Genomic DNA, 16,398 nt, shown 5'->3' on the forward strand with positions numbered 1-16,398 from the left:
GCAACAGTATAACACTCATACTACATCCTGAACATGTACAACTAGGGAATTTTCACATGTAACAGTTGCTAACATTTATTCAAGGCTGTTCTCTCCTGTATTTCGCTAGCTCCAGTAGAAAAGGTCACCCCTCTTGTGCATCTTACATTGTGCTCCCTCACTGCGGAGCCGTCTTACATTGTGCTCTCTCACCTTAGTTCCCAGCTACAGCCTCCTATAATTCTTCCTGGAACTGAGCATGCTCGACCAGCAAGCTGATGTACAGGTCATAACCCTAAGAGCAGACTATAAACATTACATTCTAGGCCACTAGGTAGTGAGTGATTATGTGGAAGCTACTGAAAAGATTTTAAACGGGTTATCAAGGATGCAAACAGACCTCCAGACGTGGCAGACCCGCAGTGGCGATGATACTCACCTGCTCCCCTCCGCTGGATTCAGTTTACGTGTATACGAGACCGGCATATCCTCTTCCCTCTACACCGACATCAACATCCGTCGACATCAACAGCCCCTCCATGTCCCCTCAAAAAAACTTCCCTTGACCCATCTTCTTTGTCTATTTATCTCCCCATATCACTTCTCCCATATGCCTCAAAGCTACTTGAACATCATGTCCACTCTGAACTGGCCTCTCACCTTTCTTCCTGCTCCCTCTTTGACCAGCTACAATCTGGCTTCCGACCCCACCACTTGACTGAAACTGCCCTCACCAACGACTTGCTAATGACCAAAACAAAAAAACATTATTCTGTCCTCATCCTTCTTGACCTGACCTCTGCCTATCACACCATTAACTACTCCCTTCTGTTACAAACTCTTATCTCTTGGCATCATGGACCTGGACCTCTCCTTGATCACATCATACCTCACAGATCAGACATTTAGTGTCTCCCACTCTCACACCACCTCCTCGTCTCATTCCCTCTCTGTTGGTGTCCCGCAAGGCTCTGTCCTAGGACCCCTGCTCTTCTCAATCTACACTTTTGGCCTGGGACAGCTCATAGGGTCCCTAGGCTTTCAGTATCACTTTTATGCTGATGACACATACTGTAAATTTACCTGTTTGGTCCAGACATCACCACCTTACTATCCAGAATCTCACAAAATCTTCTATCACCTCTCGCTTTCTAAAACTTAACATGGATAAAATAGAATTTATCATCTTTCCCCATCTTGCTCAACCCCCCAACACACCTACCGTATTTTTCGCCCTATAAGACGCACTTTTTCCCCCAAAAAATTGGGGGGGAAAAGGCAGTGCGTCTTATGTGGCGAATACTTGAGTTTGTATACCGCCGACCGCATGCTGCGCAGCGCGGTGGCGGGTGTATTAGTGGGCATGGATGAGGGAGGAGGGGCCGGCATCCAGGTCTGTAACTACAGCGGGCCCGGTGCAGTCACTGTATTCTGCTACACCGGGCCAGCTCACTGTAGGAATCCTAACTGCAGGCAATGCTAACAGTCTTTTATGCAGCCTGTACTTACGATACTAACTTTCCGGCAGGCAGCGGGCAGGAGGCTGAACTGGCGGACGGGCGCTTACAACGTAACTCACTATGTCACGCGCCGTCTCCGCCCACTTTATGAATGAAGAAGGGAGAGCCGGCGCGTGACATAGTGAGTTACGTTGTAAGCACCCGCCCGCCAGTTCAGCCTCCTGCCCGCTGCCTGCCGGAAAGTTAGTATCGTAAGTACAGGCTGGATAAAAGACTGTTAGCATTGCCTGCAGTTAGGATTCCTACAGTGAGCGGGCCCGGTGTAGCAGAATACAGTGACTGCACCGGGCCCGCTGTAGTTACAGAGCTGGATGCCGGCCCCTCATCCCTATTGGGGGTCATTCTATGGATGGCACTGTTATGGGGGTCTGTGGATGACACATAGCGTAAAATGCTATTTATGTGTCATCAACAGATCCCCCATAACAGTGCCATCCACAGTCCCCAATAACAGTGCCATCCACAGTCCCCAATAACAGTGCCATCCACAGTGCCCCCCATAACTGTGCCATCCACAGATCCCCATAACCATGCCATCCACAGATCCCCATAACCATGCCAGACATCACCACCTTACTATCCAGAATCTCACAAAATCTTCTATCACCTCTCGCTTTCTAAAACTTAACATGGATAAAATAGAATTTATCATCTTTCCCCATCTTGCTCAACCCCCCAACACACCTACCGTATTTTTCGCCCTATAAGACGCACTTTTTCCCCCAAAAAATTGGGGGGGAAAAGGCAGTGCGTCTTATGTGGCGAATACTTGAGTTTGTATACCGCCGACCGCATGCTGCGCAGCGCGGTGGCGGGTGTATTAGTGGGCATGGATGAGGGAGGAGGGGCCGGCATCCAGGTCTGTAACTACAGCGGGCCCGGTGCAGTCACTGTATTCTGCTACACCGGGCCAGCTCACTGTAGGAATCCTAACTGCAGGCAATGCTAACAGTCTTTTATGCAGCCTGTACTTACGATACTAACTTTCCGGCAGGCAGCGGGCAGGAGGCTGAACTGGCGGACGGGCGCTTACAACGTAACTCACTATGTCACGCGCCGTCTCCGCCCACTTTATGAATGAAGAAGGGAGAGCCGGCGCGTGACATAGTGAGTTACGTTGTAAGCACCCGCCCGCCAGTTCAGCCTCCTGCCCGCTGCCTGCCGGAAAGTTAGTATCGTAAGTACAGGCTGGATAAAAGACTGTTAGCATTGCCTGCAGTTAGGATTCCTACAGTGAGCGGGCCCGGTGTAGCAGAATACAGTGACTGCACCGGGCCCGCTGTAGTTACAGAGCTGGATGCCGGCCCCTCATCCCTATTGGGGGTCATTCTATGGATGGCACTGTTATGGGGGTCTGTGGATGACACATAGCGTAAAATGCTATTTATGTGTCATCAACAGATCCCCCATAACAGTGCCATCCACAGTCCCCAATAACAGTGCCATCCACAGTCCCCAATAACAGTGCCATCCACAGTGCCCCCCATAACTGTGCCATCCACAGATCCCCATAACCATGCCATCCACAGATCCCCATAACCATGCCATCCACAGATCCCCATAACCGTGCCATCCACGGACCCCCCATAACAGTGCCATCCACGGACCCCTATAACAGTGCCATCCACAGATCCCCATAACCGTGCCATCCACAGACCCCCATAACAATGCCATCCACCAACCCCCCCATAACAGTGCCATCCCCAGATCCCACATAACACCATTAGGCACACCTTTTGGTTCAAATTTATATTTTTTATTTTTTCCTCCTTAAAAACCTAGGTGCGTCTTATGGGCCGGTGCGTCTTATAGGGCGAAAAATACGGTATCTATCACGATCAACGGCTGCACACTTTCGCGGGTCAACCAAGTCCGCTGCCTTGGAGTAACCTTGGATTCTGCCCTGTCCGTCAAACCGCACATCCAAGCCCTTTCCACCACCTACCGCCACCAACTCAAAAATATGTCCTGCATCCATGCGTTCCTCAACCAGGAGTCTGCAAAAATGTTTGTAAATGCCCTCATCATCTCCTGTCTAGACTACTATAACATCCTCCTATGTGGCCTTCCATCTAGCACTCTCGCACCCCTCCAATCTACTCTCAACTATGCTGTCCAACTAATCCACCTCTCACCCCGTTTCTCCCCTGCCTCTCCCTCCATTGGCTCCCCATTGCCCAGCGAATTCAGTTTAAGGGTCAATTCATACGTCCGCAACTGTTTTGCGGTCTTCAAATTGCGGATCCACAAAACACGGACACCAGCCATGTGCGTTCCGCATTTTGCTGAATGCAAATAGGCGGCACTATAATAGAAATGCCTTTTCTTGTCCGTGTCTGCGGACAAGAATAGGACATGCTCTATTTTTTTGTGGGGCTGCGGAACGGAAGCGGACAGCACACAGTGTGTTGTCTGCATCTTTTGCGGCCCCCATTGAAAATGAATGGGTCCGCAACCGTTCTGCAAAATTGCGGAACGGATGCGGACCCATTTTGCGGACGCGTGAATGGACCCTTAAATGCTAACAAATACATATAAGGCTGTCCACAACCTGTCCCCTCCATACACCTCTGAGCTACTTTCCCGATACATCCTCACACGCACTCTCTGATCCTCACAAGACCTCCTTCTCTCCTCTTATCACCTCTTCCCACAATCGCCTCCAAGATTTCTCCTGTGCATCCCCCACACTCTGGAACTTTCTACCGCGGCACATCAGACTCTCACCTACAGTGGAATCCTTCAAAAGAAACCCAAAAACCCACCTCTTCAGACAAGCCTACAACCAGTGACCCTGCTGCTGCTATACCGCCATGACCAGCTTTACCCTCTCCTACTGTGTCCTTCTCCCATACCATGTAGATTGTAAGCCCTCACGGGCAGAGACCTCTCTCCTTCTGTACCAGTCTGTAACTCGTCTTGTTTATGCTTAGCGCAGTTGTCTGTATTATGTATGTGCACCCCTTATCATATGTACAGCGCTATGGAATGAATAATTAATACAAATGAGGGGCTTAAAGCCTTAGATACAGTAGTTCAACAGACAGTAGCACATATAGTAGGCTTAGATACATCAATTCCGCAGCACACGGTCATTTTAAATGCCGATGCACAGCAAGGGTTATTTCTGTGCAAAGTGAAACCAAAGCAAGTGCCATGTGGCTGCAGTGTCATTTCCTCCCTCCTTCCGTGCTCAGTCTGGAGTTTAGTGTCTCCCTCCCACCCTGCTCACCCTATACACAGGGGCGGAGGAGGAACTGGGTGCACTGGAGGATTGTGGGAGGTTGCATATTCACACAGGAGGAGGGGGGCGTCAGGTGAAGAAACTCTGTGTTTGCTGTGCTTTGTGTAGGGGAATGTGATCTGCTGCAGAGTCCAGAGCTCAGACTCCACCAGCCAGGACACCATGATCTGTATACTGCTGGTAGCAGGACATGGCACCCTACTAGAGAGCCACATCAAGGTCTCCATCTTTTCTTTCTCCTTTTATTTCACTTAGACAAGGCTTTTGTGTTGTACTATATCCTCTCTGCTCACTAACGCCCTCCACTGGGCAGAGCTCTCTGCAGTCGGGTGACTCTTCTGGACTTACTGTGCTAAGGCTGGGTTCACATCACGTTTTTGCCCTATGTTTAATGTATATGTTGGGGGGGGGGGGGGGGTGGAATGCAAAAGCACAGTACACTACAGTTTTCCATCCCGCAGAGTCCAGTAAAAAACGTATACGTTAAATGTTAGACAAAATGGGTTTGTAAACTTATCCTAACTAGGGTCCTCTTGGTGTTGAGGCTGAGAGGACCTGCTGACCCTTGTAGTGTCCAAGCGTGTAATGAGGGCATGATTTATGGAACATTGTATCTAACATATCTTTACTGTTCTTGTTTCAGGGCCCTCAGAATACACCTGATCACAAGGGCCCTTATGCTGAGACCCCCAGAGAGTAACTGCTCCTTAGCTTTTTTTTTTTTTTTCTTCATGATAGTGAGATGAGTCTTCCACCAGAAGTGTTAGGCTGGGGTTACATGGGGACTTTGGCTGTGACACATGCGCCACGACCAAAGATCACGATGTAGCACTGCTGCTTCACACCGTAATGGACGTGAATAGGGTCACGTTGCAACTTACAAGTTACAGTGACCCAACAGTTGAAAAATTTAAGCAGGACGAATCCTGCTGCAAATAGCGAATCACAAGGCAACCCGGTTCGCTTGCCTTATGTTGCGATGCTGCAGTGTTACAATCTTTGGATGCGCAATATGAGTCGCCCCAGCAGTCCCCAATGTACGGGTACCATGAGTGTGGCTGCCGCAATGCATCGAGACCCATTTAACTTGGATGGGTCCATATTCCGTCCACACCGACCTTCCAGATTGCAGACTAGTTCAAGTGATGCCCAGCCAGTGCCCGCATATTACGGACCTGCTATTTGTGGTCCACAATATGGACACGGCCGAACGATGGCCGTGTGCATGAGCCCTAAGGCTAAATGCACAGTTCAAAGGTTTATTTAGGGTGAACACATTCTCTGCTGTGTCCAGGAATGCTGATTGCAGAGTATTTGTCAGGCTGATGGTGGATCTATTGGCCAAATGGCTGATATAGGATGCTGTTCTCCATACCTCTTTTTAGGGTTCTTATGTGTTTATATAGCTTTCCTAATTCTGTACTGAAGTTACATCCTGTATCATACTTCAGAGCTGCACTCACTATTCTGCTGGTGGAGTTACTGTGTACATACATTACCTATCCTGTGCTGATCCTGAGTTACATCCTGTATTATACTTCAGAGCTGCACTCACTATTCTGCTGGTGGAGTTACTGGGTACATACATTACTTATCCTGTACTGACCCTGAGTTACATCCTGTATTATGCTCCAGAGCTGCACTCACTATTCTGTTGATTATTGGAAACTGCAAGTTTCTGGGCAAGCAACCTTGAGTAACAGGATAGCAGGCAGAACAGTTGCTATGGGGCCCAACAGCTAAGGGGACCCATATCAACTCAAACATATGGTGCAGTTATAGGGCTACAGTAAACGATTATTTTAGCAATCTAGTTATTTTTATGATCAAGTACTCTAATACTGTAATAAAAAATGAATTAATTAGACTGTTTTCCTTTATAAAAGCTCATCAGACCCCCTGCCATCAGTCCTCAACACCCTTTGTTCCCCCTGTGCGATCAGCTCAAGTGCATCAGTTCCCTCCATTGCCATCAGCTCCGTTCCCTCCATTGCCATCAGCTCCGTTCCCTCCATTGCCATCAGCTCCGTTCCCTCCATTGCCATCAGCTCCGTTCCCTCCATTGCCATCAGCTCCGTTCCCTCCATTGCCATCAGCTCCGTTCCCTCCATTGCCATCAGCTCTCCTCCACCCCAGTGCCATCATCTCTAGCGGTGCTAGCACAGAAATAATTGGGGTCACAGCGTAACTCGCACGTGTGCCATGACCCCAGAAACTCCAGATTTTAGGGTCGTGTGACTCATTCACCTGCACTCCAGCACTGCTACAACGCCATCCTTGGGCATCACAGTTAATCCCTTAGCTACACATCAGCCCAAACCCCTGTCCGGCGCACAGCCTGGTGCCGTGCAATGCATCCCGCAATGTGACTCATAAGCAGATTAGTAATGTAATGTGCAGGTATGTACACAGTGACTCCACCATCAGAATAGTGAATCCTGCTCTGGAGTGTAATACAGGATGTAACTCAGGATCAGTACAGAATAAGTAATGTATGTACACAGTGACTCCACCATCAGAATAGTGAATCCTGCTCTGGAGTGTAATACAGGATGTAACTCAGGATCAGTACAGAATAAGTAATGTATGTACACAGTGACTGCACCAGCAGAATAGTAAGTGCAGCTGTAGAGTATAATATAGGATATAAGGGCTTATGCACGCAAACGTATTTTCTTTCAGTGTCCGTTGCGGTTTTTTTTTTGCGGTCCATATGCGGAACCATTTTAATTCAATGGGTCCGCAAAAAAACTAAAGTTACTCTGTGTGTATTCTGTTTCCGTATGTCCATATTTCCGTTCTGTAAAAAAATTGAACATGTCCTATTCAATAATACGGACAAGGATAGGACTGTTCTATCAGGGGCCAGCTGTTCCGGACCGCAAAATACATACAGGCATGTGCATGAGGCCTAACTCTGTAGTCTGTATAAGTACAGGAAGTGCAGAATTATTAGGCAAATGAGTATTTTGACCACATCATCCTCTTTATGCATGTTTTCTTACTCCAAGCTGTATAGGCTCGAAAGCCTACTACCAATTAAGCATATTAGGTGATGTGCATCTCTGTAATGAGAAGGGGTGTGGTCTAATGACATCAACACCCTATATCAGGTGTGCATAATTATTAGGCAACTTCCTTTCCTTTGGCAAAATGGGTCAAAAGAAGGACTTGAAGGCTCAGAAAAGTCAAAAATAGTGAGATATCTTGCAGAGGGATGCAGCACTCTTAAAATTGCAAAGCTTCTGAAGCGTGATCATCGAACAATCAAGCGTTTCATTCAAAATAGTCAACAGGGTCGCAAGAAGCGTGTGGAAAAACCAAGGCGCAAAATAACTGCCCATGAACTGAGAAAAGTCAAGCGTGCAGCTGCCAAGATGCCACTTGCCACCAGTTTGGCTATATTTCAGAGCTGCAACATCACTGGAGTGCCCAAAAGCACAAGGTGTGCAATAATCAGAGACATGGCCAAGGTAAGAAAGGCTGAAAGACGACCACCACTGAACAAGACACACAAGCTGAAACGTCAAGACTAGGCCAAGATATATCTCAAGACTGATTTTTCTAAGGTTTTATGGACTGATGAAATGAGAGTGAGTCTTGATGGGCCAGATGGATGGGCCCGTGGCTGGATTGGTAAAGGGCAGAGAGCTCCAGTCCGACTCAGACGCCAGCAAGGTGGAGGTGGAGTACTGGTTTGGGCTGGTATCATCAAAGATGATCTTGTGGGGCCTTTTCGGGTTGAGGATGGAGTCAAGCTCAACTCCCAGTCCTACTGCCAGTTTCTGGAAGACACCTTCTTTAAGCAGTGGTACAGGAAGAAGTCTGCATCCTTCAAGAAAAACATGATTTTCATGCAGGACAATGCTCCATCACACGCGTCCAAGTACTCCACAACGTGGCTGGTAAGAAAGGGTATAAAAGAAGAAAATCTAATGACATGGCCTCCTTGTTCACCTGATCTGAACCCCATTGAGAACCTGTGGTCCATCATCAAATGTGAGATTTACAAGGAGGGAAAACAGTACACCTCTCTGAACAGTGTCTGGGAGGCTGTGGTTGCTGCTGCACGCAATGTTGATGGTGAACAGATCAAAACACTGACAGAATCCATGGATGGCAGGCTTTTGAGTGTCCTTGCAAAGAAAGGTGGCTATATTGGTCACTGATTTGTTTTTGTTTTGTTTTTGAATGTCAGAAATGTATATTTGTGAATGTTGAGATGTTATATTGGTTTCACTGGTAAAAATAAATAAAATGGGTATATATTTGTTTTTTTTTAAGTTGCCTAATAATTATGCACAGTAATAGTCACCTGCACACACAGATATCCCCCTAAAATAGCTAAAACTAAAAACAAACTAAAAACTACTTTTATTATTGAACAACAACATGGTTGTTGTTCAATAATAAAATTAATCCTCAAAAATACAACTTGCCTAATAATTCTGCACTCCCTGTATAGGATAAGTAATGTAATGTAGAGTGCTTCTATATGTGATGTGTAATATGGTGATCTGCATGGCATTTTATCCAATACAATCCACAGCTATAATGTGACATTTAATCCTGTGAATATTACACAAGCTTTTGTTTTCACAAATCCCTTCTAGAATGATCAGACTGGACTGTATAGTTTTCTGGAGGACGTTCCCAAGGCTCTGCTGCCCGGTGTAGGGGGGAAGAAGATACTGGACTTCTGGTGGAAAGCTGTGAACACGTATGTTGTCTTTACCGGTAATGATGGAATGAATGTGTAATTCTGTATAGACACTAATGCCCTTTTAGAGCTAAGCTATAATGTAAAGCAGGACAAACATGCAGCCAGCCAGTCGCAGGGGGAACACGTGAGGTTCACGGTGGACCGATGAGGGGGTCAAATGGTATAACACACAGTTCATCAGTTTACTCACGGTTAGCAGATAGCCTCCCTGGGCTGGCAGCACAGTGTTGAGGTGGACACTACAGCACGAAATCCTCCGGGGCACGCTCTGTGGTAGGAAGCATCAGCCAAGATGGTGGTTGAGGTGCCCTCGTTTCGGCTGAGTCCTTTGATGGTTTTTGTCATGACACTAGTACCGTTAATGGTGGTACAACCATAGGTAGTAGTAATGAGGTAGACAGTGGTAAGATGCAACTCACAACTTTTACTTTGGATGTCTTTCAGTTGCCGTAGTACAATAATGCAGTCTTTAGATGATAGAGATAATTCTGCAAATCCACTGTTTAAGGCTTGTCAGGTTTTTGGTGGGTTTTGGAGCAGTGGGTTAGGTGTACCTGGTTCCTTTAGATGCTTTGGATCCTATTCTTTGCTTTTCCCTACAAGCTAGATATTTTTAGACAGGAAAACTCAAGAAGGTTGGTGTGGCTGCCTGAAGCTATAAAACCTCCACCATGCAAAGGTGCCTGTGGCCCTCAATAATGGCTCTTATCACCGATGAATTCCTATGATTGCTTGTTTCTTTTCCAGGGAGGCAAACTCTTTTTTCCTACTGGTCAGGGATGCAAGTCTATAGTCCAGCTACAGAAGGAAAACGCTCTTCTGCGCCTAAACATCTGAGTAAACACCTTCTAGCGAAGTTGTCTCCACTCACTAATCTGTGTTGCGAAGTCTTCACTCTATCTTTCCTCCCACTAAGTTGATCTGACTACCTCAGAGCTGCTCTCTTCTGAACTACATCCTGGTTTCAACTCCTCTGTACTCTGATCTGCCTTGACTAATCTGTCTCACTAGGCCTGACCTGAGTATATATAAGACCTAAGCTCTATCCCCATCTAGTGGTGGGATGTTCAAATTACACCTAATAGGCCTGTTAGCAGGGATTTTGCAGCTACACAAATGCAAAATTATACATGACAACCTAGTGATGATAATAAAGTAAAAAGTGTTTTTAAGCAGTGCCCACACACACGTAGTGGGACGCTGCATACCCCCATGGTAAAATTTAAGTCACCCTCGACATTGGTATTGTCTGAAGCTGTGGATCTCTAAGCCGTGTCCTGAAATACACCAAATACACACCTCTAAATATGCACATGTGAATATAGACATTGATATGTTTAAAAAGAAAGTTAGGTACCAGCGCTGGAATAGAAGGAAAGTGCACAATAAAATAACTACTACCTGTTCTGATGGATGGTTGTTCGAAGGTGCTGTAATGCAGATTGAAACTTCGGACCATCAATAGTGCGGGATGGGTAGCAGTACTTCTTGCTCCACTTCAAAAAAGCACGCGCCGCTCTGGCCGGTAGCTGGCGCGCGCACGAAGGAGCGTGTTGGTGAGAGAATCCGGAGCGTGGAGTGACGTCACACCTGTCCTATGGAGACTTCTGAGGACCAAAAAGCCAATCTTACGCGTTTCGAAGCCTACGGGCTTCTTCGTCAGGGATGGTTGCTATGATCAGTCCCGTGAAGTAAATAGGTGTCCGGTTCCCATGGTTACTGCTATCAACTCCATTCATATCCCGCCCAATCTGCATTTCTAGAGGGATTTAAGGTATAGTCCGATGGTTCCTGGATTTAATAGAGGTTTATAGAGAATCTTGTAATCTTCCTTGCCCGTCAGAGGTGTGATTTTTTTAAAAAGCTAATAATTCCAGTCCTTGATTTAAGCCCCTTGGGGCTAAGCTATTCAATCTAAATATCCATTTGCTTTCATCTGCTGAATGAAATCTCCGCCTCTTGCATTTGGTTTAATCTTTTCGATGCCCCCAAATATGGAGCCAGAAAAGGTGCCCCCATGATATTGGGCATAGTGGCGGGACAAAGGGTGGCCATCATATTTTTTATTTATATTATTGAGGTGTTCTCTCATTCTAGTTCCCGTTTTGTTCTACCTACATAATTTATGGCAGGGGCATTTAATAAAGTATATTACTCCCCTGGTATTGCAAGAAATGTAATGGTTAATTTTATAGGTATGGTGGGTGTCACCTATCTCTACTATAGGGTATTTGATTAGACCATATTTGATTTTTTTACAGTTCTTGCATAATTTACATGGAAAAAAGCCCTTTTGTCCTGTGTGGGTAGATATTTTGCTTTTCATATGTCGGACTGATTTACAAGAGGGTGCTACCATAGTGGCTAGATTGGATGCCTTCCTGAATACAAATGTGGGATATGTCGAAATTTTTTCCCCTATCATTTTATCTTGGCGTAGCATTTCCCAATGTTTCTTAACAATCCTTTTCAGGATGAATGCCCCTTCACTGTATGTTGTAATAATAGGGATTTTAATGAGAGTATTAGCTGGGCTTATTTCATTAATAGTTTGTTTATTCTGCCTGACATCTTGCAAAAGTACATTATGGTCAACTTCTCTGACCTGTCTCACAATAGGTTCTTTTCTCTTATATCCCTTTTCAATCACTTTCTTGTTAGGCTCCCTAGTTTCTTCTTCAAAGTAAGTGATGTCAGAGCAGTTCCTACGTATCGTTATATATTGGCTCCGGGGGAAATTTGTCAGCCAAGTGGGCAAATGGCAACTATTGAGAGGGATAAAACAGTTGCAGTCAGTGGGTTTGCAGTATGTTTTTGTCTGAATTAATCAATAAATATTGTTAGATCCAAAAAGTTTACCTGTTGTCTGCTATAATACGGTGTGAAATGTCGATAAAATTCATTTTTATTTAAATCATTTAAAAACTTTTTTTAGTTCCACTTCTCCATCCTTCCAAATAAAAACAATATCGTCAATAAAGCGCTTCCAGGGGACCAGACCCACACCAAGCTCGCCATGGGGGAAGATGGTAGACTCCTCCCATCGACCCATATATAAATTAGCGAAACTTGGTGCGAATCTGGTCCCCATCGTTGTACCCCATGTCTGTAAATAAAAATCATAATCATACTTAAAATAATTATGAGTGAGGATGAACATAATGCAATCTCCAATAAATCTGATCTGGTCTTTAGGCATCTTTCCATCTTTTTCCAAGAAATATTCAGTTGCGGATCTCCCTTTTGAGTTTTCAATAATAGTGTATAGGGAGGTCACGTCTAAGGTGCCCAAAATATAACCATCCTCCCAATTAATATTTCCCAACAATTGTAAGATATGTTTTGTGTCCCTGAGATCGGCTGGGAGTTTCTGTACATGACTTTGTAATAAGATGTCAACATATTTAGATAAATTGGCTGTCAGACTATCAATACCTGAAATAATGGGGCGGCCAGGTCGGTCGGTTTGATGTTTATGAATTTTCGGCAGATAGTAAAAAATGGGGATTTTCGGGGTTTAATTATTTATGTATAATACTTCCGGGGTTAATATACCTTTCAATTTTCCCTTTTTCATTAGTAAGTTAAACTGATGTTTGTAGGTATTTGTTGGATCAAAATCCAATTTATTGCATATTTTTTTGTCACTAAGGAGTCGAATAGATTCCCTATTATAGGACTCCTCATCCAAAATCACTATTCCCCCCCCCCCCCTTTGTCCGCAGGTCTTATTGCAATGAGCAGGACACCGGTGCAGTGGGTCAGTATATATATGTTATAGTTTGTGATGCCAATTGCAGCTTGCGCAGGTACTGTAGCAGGGCCCTTTAAGATGTTACAGCTCACGTACCAGGTGAGGAATGCCAGAGGGGGATAACGTCTCTGTGTAGTAGGTATAGTAGTGTCAACGGTGTCTCCTACCTTGGTACGGCTGGACGCCTGGATCCTGGCTCACTTGCAATAAATTGAGTGTGATCAGTAGGAGTTATGGTGGAATGATTGAGATCCAGACAGGAGATATAATCCAACTTGTATTTACTGAATGGCAGCTTTAAATCCTTATAAGTTACAGCAATAGTCTTGGGTCCCAGCAGGTATTGGCAATATGTGGCAGGAATTTATATCTATTCTGCTTCTGATCATATGCCTAAAGAATCTGGCAGGTATTAGTCTTCTGCTCTGTCTGTCTTCTGCTTGTAGTGGGCCTGACTAGCTGAGGAGGAATTTGGCTTCTCCTGGACTCTGGATTAGTACTCACAGCTTGGCTCACAGGGAATCCTTCTTCCTGGAGGCTGGAGGTGGCTGCTTGCTTGTCAACCAGCTGAGACTGATAACTCAGGCTGGGAAGATGGATCCTTGCCTCAGCCTAGGCAGGATCCAGGGTTGGGATCCCTGGTTCTGAGAACTCCTACCAACACAACCTACCCCAGCAGGGGGTGGCTGGTACACTGACTACACTTCCTTCTCCTCCTAATGAGACAGGACATGGGAACGTCCCACTTCTGCTCACACAGGGGAGCCTAAACTGGAATGGACTATTCCAGACTAGATATACTAACTAACCATGGTCTGCCTACATATTGCTGCCACCTGCTGGCGGACAGGGAAATTACAGCAAATACATAATACAAGCCTGGAAAATATATATACAGGAAAATGCAAAGTTAGATTACACAAGATGATAAGAAAGATACACTTGACATGTTGTAGCAGGGAGACAGAGTTTTTAGTGACATACTCTGGGATGTTACATTATCACTATGTCATTGTTGGTTTGCAATGTACAGATCGCCTTTTTTCCCAAGATGATACATTTTGAGGGCCCGTTCGTTTCTTATTGGGGTTGTTTTTGCGTAGATCACGTAGTACTAGGGTCTGGAACGCTGTGAAGGCGTCAGAGTATTCACTCAACGGGTTTTATTTTACTTTCTGAATATAGACATTGCAATGCATTATCATGACTTTTCAAAAACCTCCTGTAAATAAAGGGTTATGCACTAAAACACATTCTAGGCAAATATATAAAATATATCACATACATTTTTTTCTTTATGGTAGATGTGTTACGGCCAAAATGGTTATAAGAGAATGATCTCACATTAAGGCAGTAAAGTCCATACCTAAAATGGGGTATAAAACATGTATAAAAACATTTTTAAAGTGCAAAGATTTTGTTGTAGAACGGATAAGCACAGAAAAGTCTTTCTGGGTATTTGACTTTAAACGTTGCATTAATAAAGTCCCTTGATAACCTGAAAATGGGGTAAAAAGGGGTTAAACATGGTAAAACACACAATCAAAATGCAACATTCTTGAGGTAGATGGAGTTCTGGATGGAGTCCTTGCAAAAGAACTTAGGGGCTCAATACAAAACAGGAAGAGAAGTCCTCTCAAACAATAGCAGCTCCTGCTCCATAATACATTCAATTGTAGGGATCCGAGCAGGAAGACACATCCGTCGGAATAGGGATCCCAGAAATCAGGGGATGACCCTTCTGGACGTCCCTCCATCACTTTCCGTTGAGGGGTAGCTGGCAAGTTGAGGTCTTGCTTGACTTTTTCAAAGACAGGGGGCAGCTCTTTTTTTTTCAGCAGTAGGGTCACTCCTGGTCACAGGATTTGGACTCTCAGACGACTTCTTTGGTATTGAGGGACCAGCTGGTTCCCCTCCACGAAGTGGAAGTACAATCATTTGTGATGGCTGTACAGCTAACTGCTGAAACAACATTTCACAGTCCTCTGCAGTAGTATTAAGGTTTTGAGGCTCGGGCCTCTTTCTTCTGACCCTTTCCCTTTGAGGTTTGGGTTTGGTGTCTGGATCTTTAGTAGCAATGGCAGGTTGCCAGAGGATGTTGGTTCCTGCAAACCCAGTAGCGTATTGGTTCTGGATTGTACTGATGGTATGTATTTTGCATCAGGCGACTGCGCAGGGGCAGTAGGAAGTTTATCTTCTAATTCCTCCTCAGAATCAGAGTCCTGAACAGGCTCCTGGGGCTCTGTGGGTTGGCCTGGCCTACGGACTGCTGTGGCGTAGGGCCCACGTGTACCCTCTGCAGGGGTGCACTCAACCACCTCGCCAATATACAGGCTATGGAGCCAAGGGAGAAGTTCCTTTCTTTTTACAGACCGGCGATTAGCATAATACTAACGATCTGTTGATAGTTCGCGGATGAACCCTCTCTGCTTACAGAAGTCCAATACTCGGCCCAGTTTGCGTACCGGGAAATCCTTTACAGGGGCCTCCAGCAGTTTACGGGTAAGTCCTTCGTTATAATGCTTACAAGCATGATTACGCGGCAGCCGGGCAGCTTTTATCTCTGCTGACAACTTTGCCCAGAGCGCGGTGTGCTCCATGGTGGGCCACGCTATGGTGGGTATCGCGGCGTCGCGACTGCATGCTGACCTACACTTTCTTTTGCAGACTCAGAACCACGGTCTTCACTGCGCTCCCTCCAGTGACTATCCCAGAACTCCTGCACTCGAACTTGCAGCTCCGAAGTGATCTCTGTGGGGGTCCAAGGTAGAGCAGTGATCGGTTTCCGTCCGGAATAATTTTTAGGTGCAGAGCGCTGCGATCCTTCAGCCATGCTGCTCCTGCACTCTCTCTCTCTCTCTCTCTCTAGTCCTGCAGCGATCAGTACTTCTGCTTCTAGCGTGCGCACGCACGTCTGCAACACGCCAGACCTGCAGGGTATAGCGACAGTGAGGTCACGGTATGGGCAATCGAGGGTTACTCACTTTTTGGAGGACCCTGGGCAGGCATGTAGCAGTGAATGAGAGGCAGACACTAGTTCCTCTGGGGCACACTCTGGGTGTAGAGACCTGGCCTGATGTTGGGTGAGGTGCCCTGGTTGTTGCAGGTGTTTAGAGTGCCTGAGGCAAGGTCCCTTTAAGGATCGTGCCGCCAGTGCCTGTAACGGTGGTACACCGGT

General features: G+C 45.8%; 1 protein-coding gene across 3 annotated transcripts in view; it reads left to right on the forward strand.

The window, feature by feature from the left end:
• Window positions 1-4,773: 4,773 nt before the first annotated feature.
• The window catches only part of LOC122928768 (probable glucuronokinase 2), a 113,281-nt gene continuing 101,656 nt past the window's right edge, over window positions 4,774-16,398 (forward strand). For 2 of the 3 annotated variants that reach the window (XM_044281958.1, XM_044281957.1), the window contains exons 1-2: window positions 4,774-4,962; window positions 9,357-9,463. In XM_044281958.1, the coding sequence (XP_044137893.1) occupies window positions 4,906-4,962; window positions 9,357-9,463 (164 nt within the window). In that variant the 5' untranslated portion in view covers window positions 4,774-4,905. Of the gene's footprint in view, window positions 4,963-9,356; window positions 9,481-16,398 lie in introns of those variants that run through there. The other variant, XM_044281959.1, reaches the window with a different exon arrangement.

This window comes from Bufo gargarizans, chromosome 2, assembly GCF_014858855.1.
Source record: "Bufo gargarizans isolate SCDJY-AF-19 chromosome 2, ASM1485885v1, whole genome shotgun sequence".
NCBI lineage: Eukaryota > Metazoa > Chordata > Amphibia > Anura > Bufonidae > Bufo > Bufo gargarizans.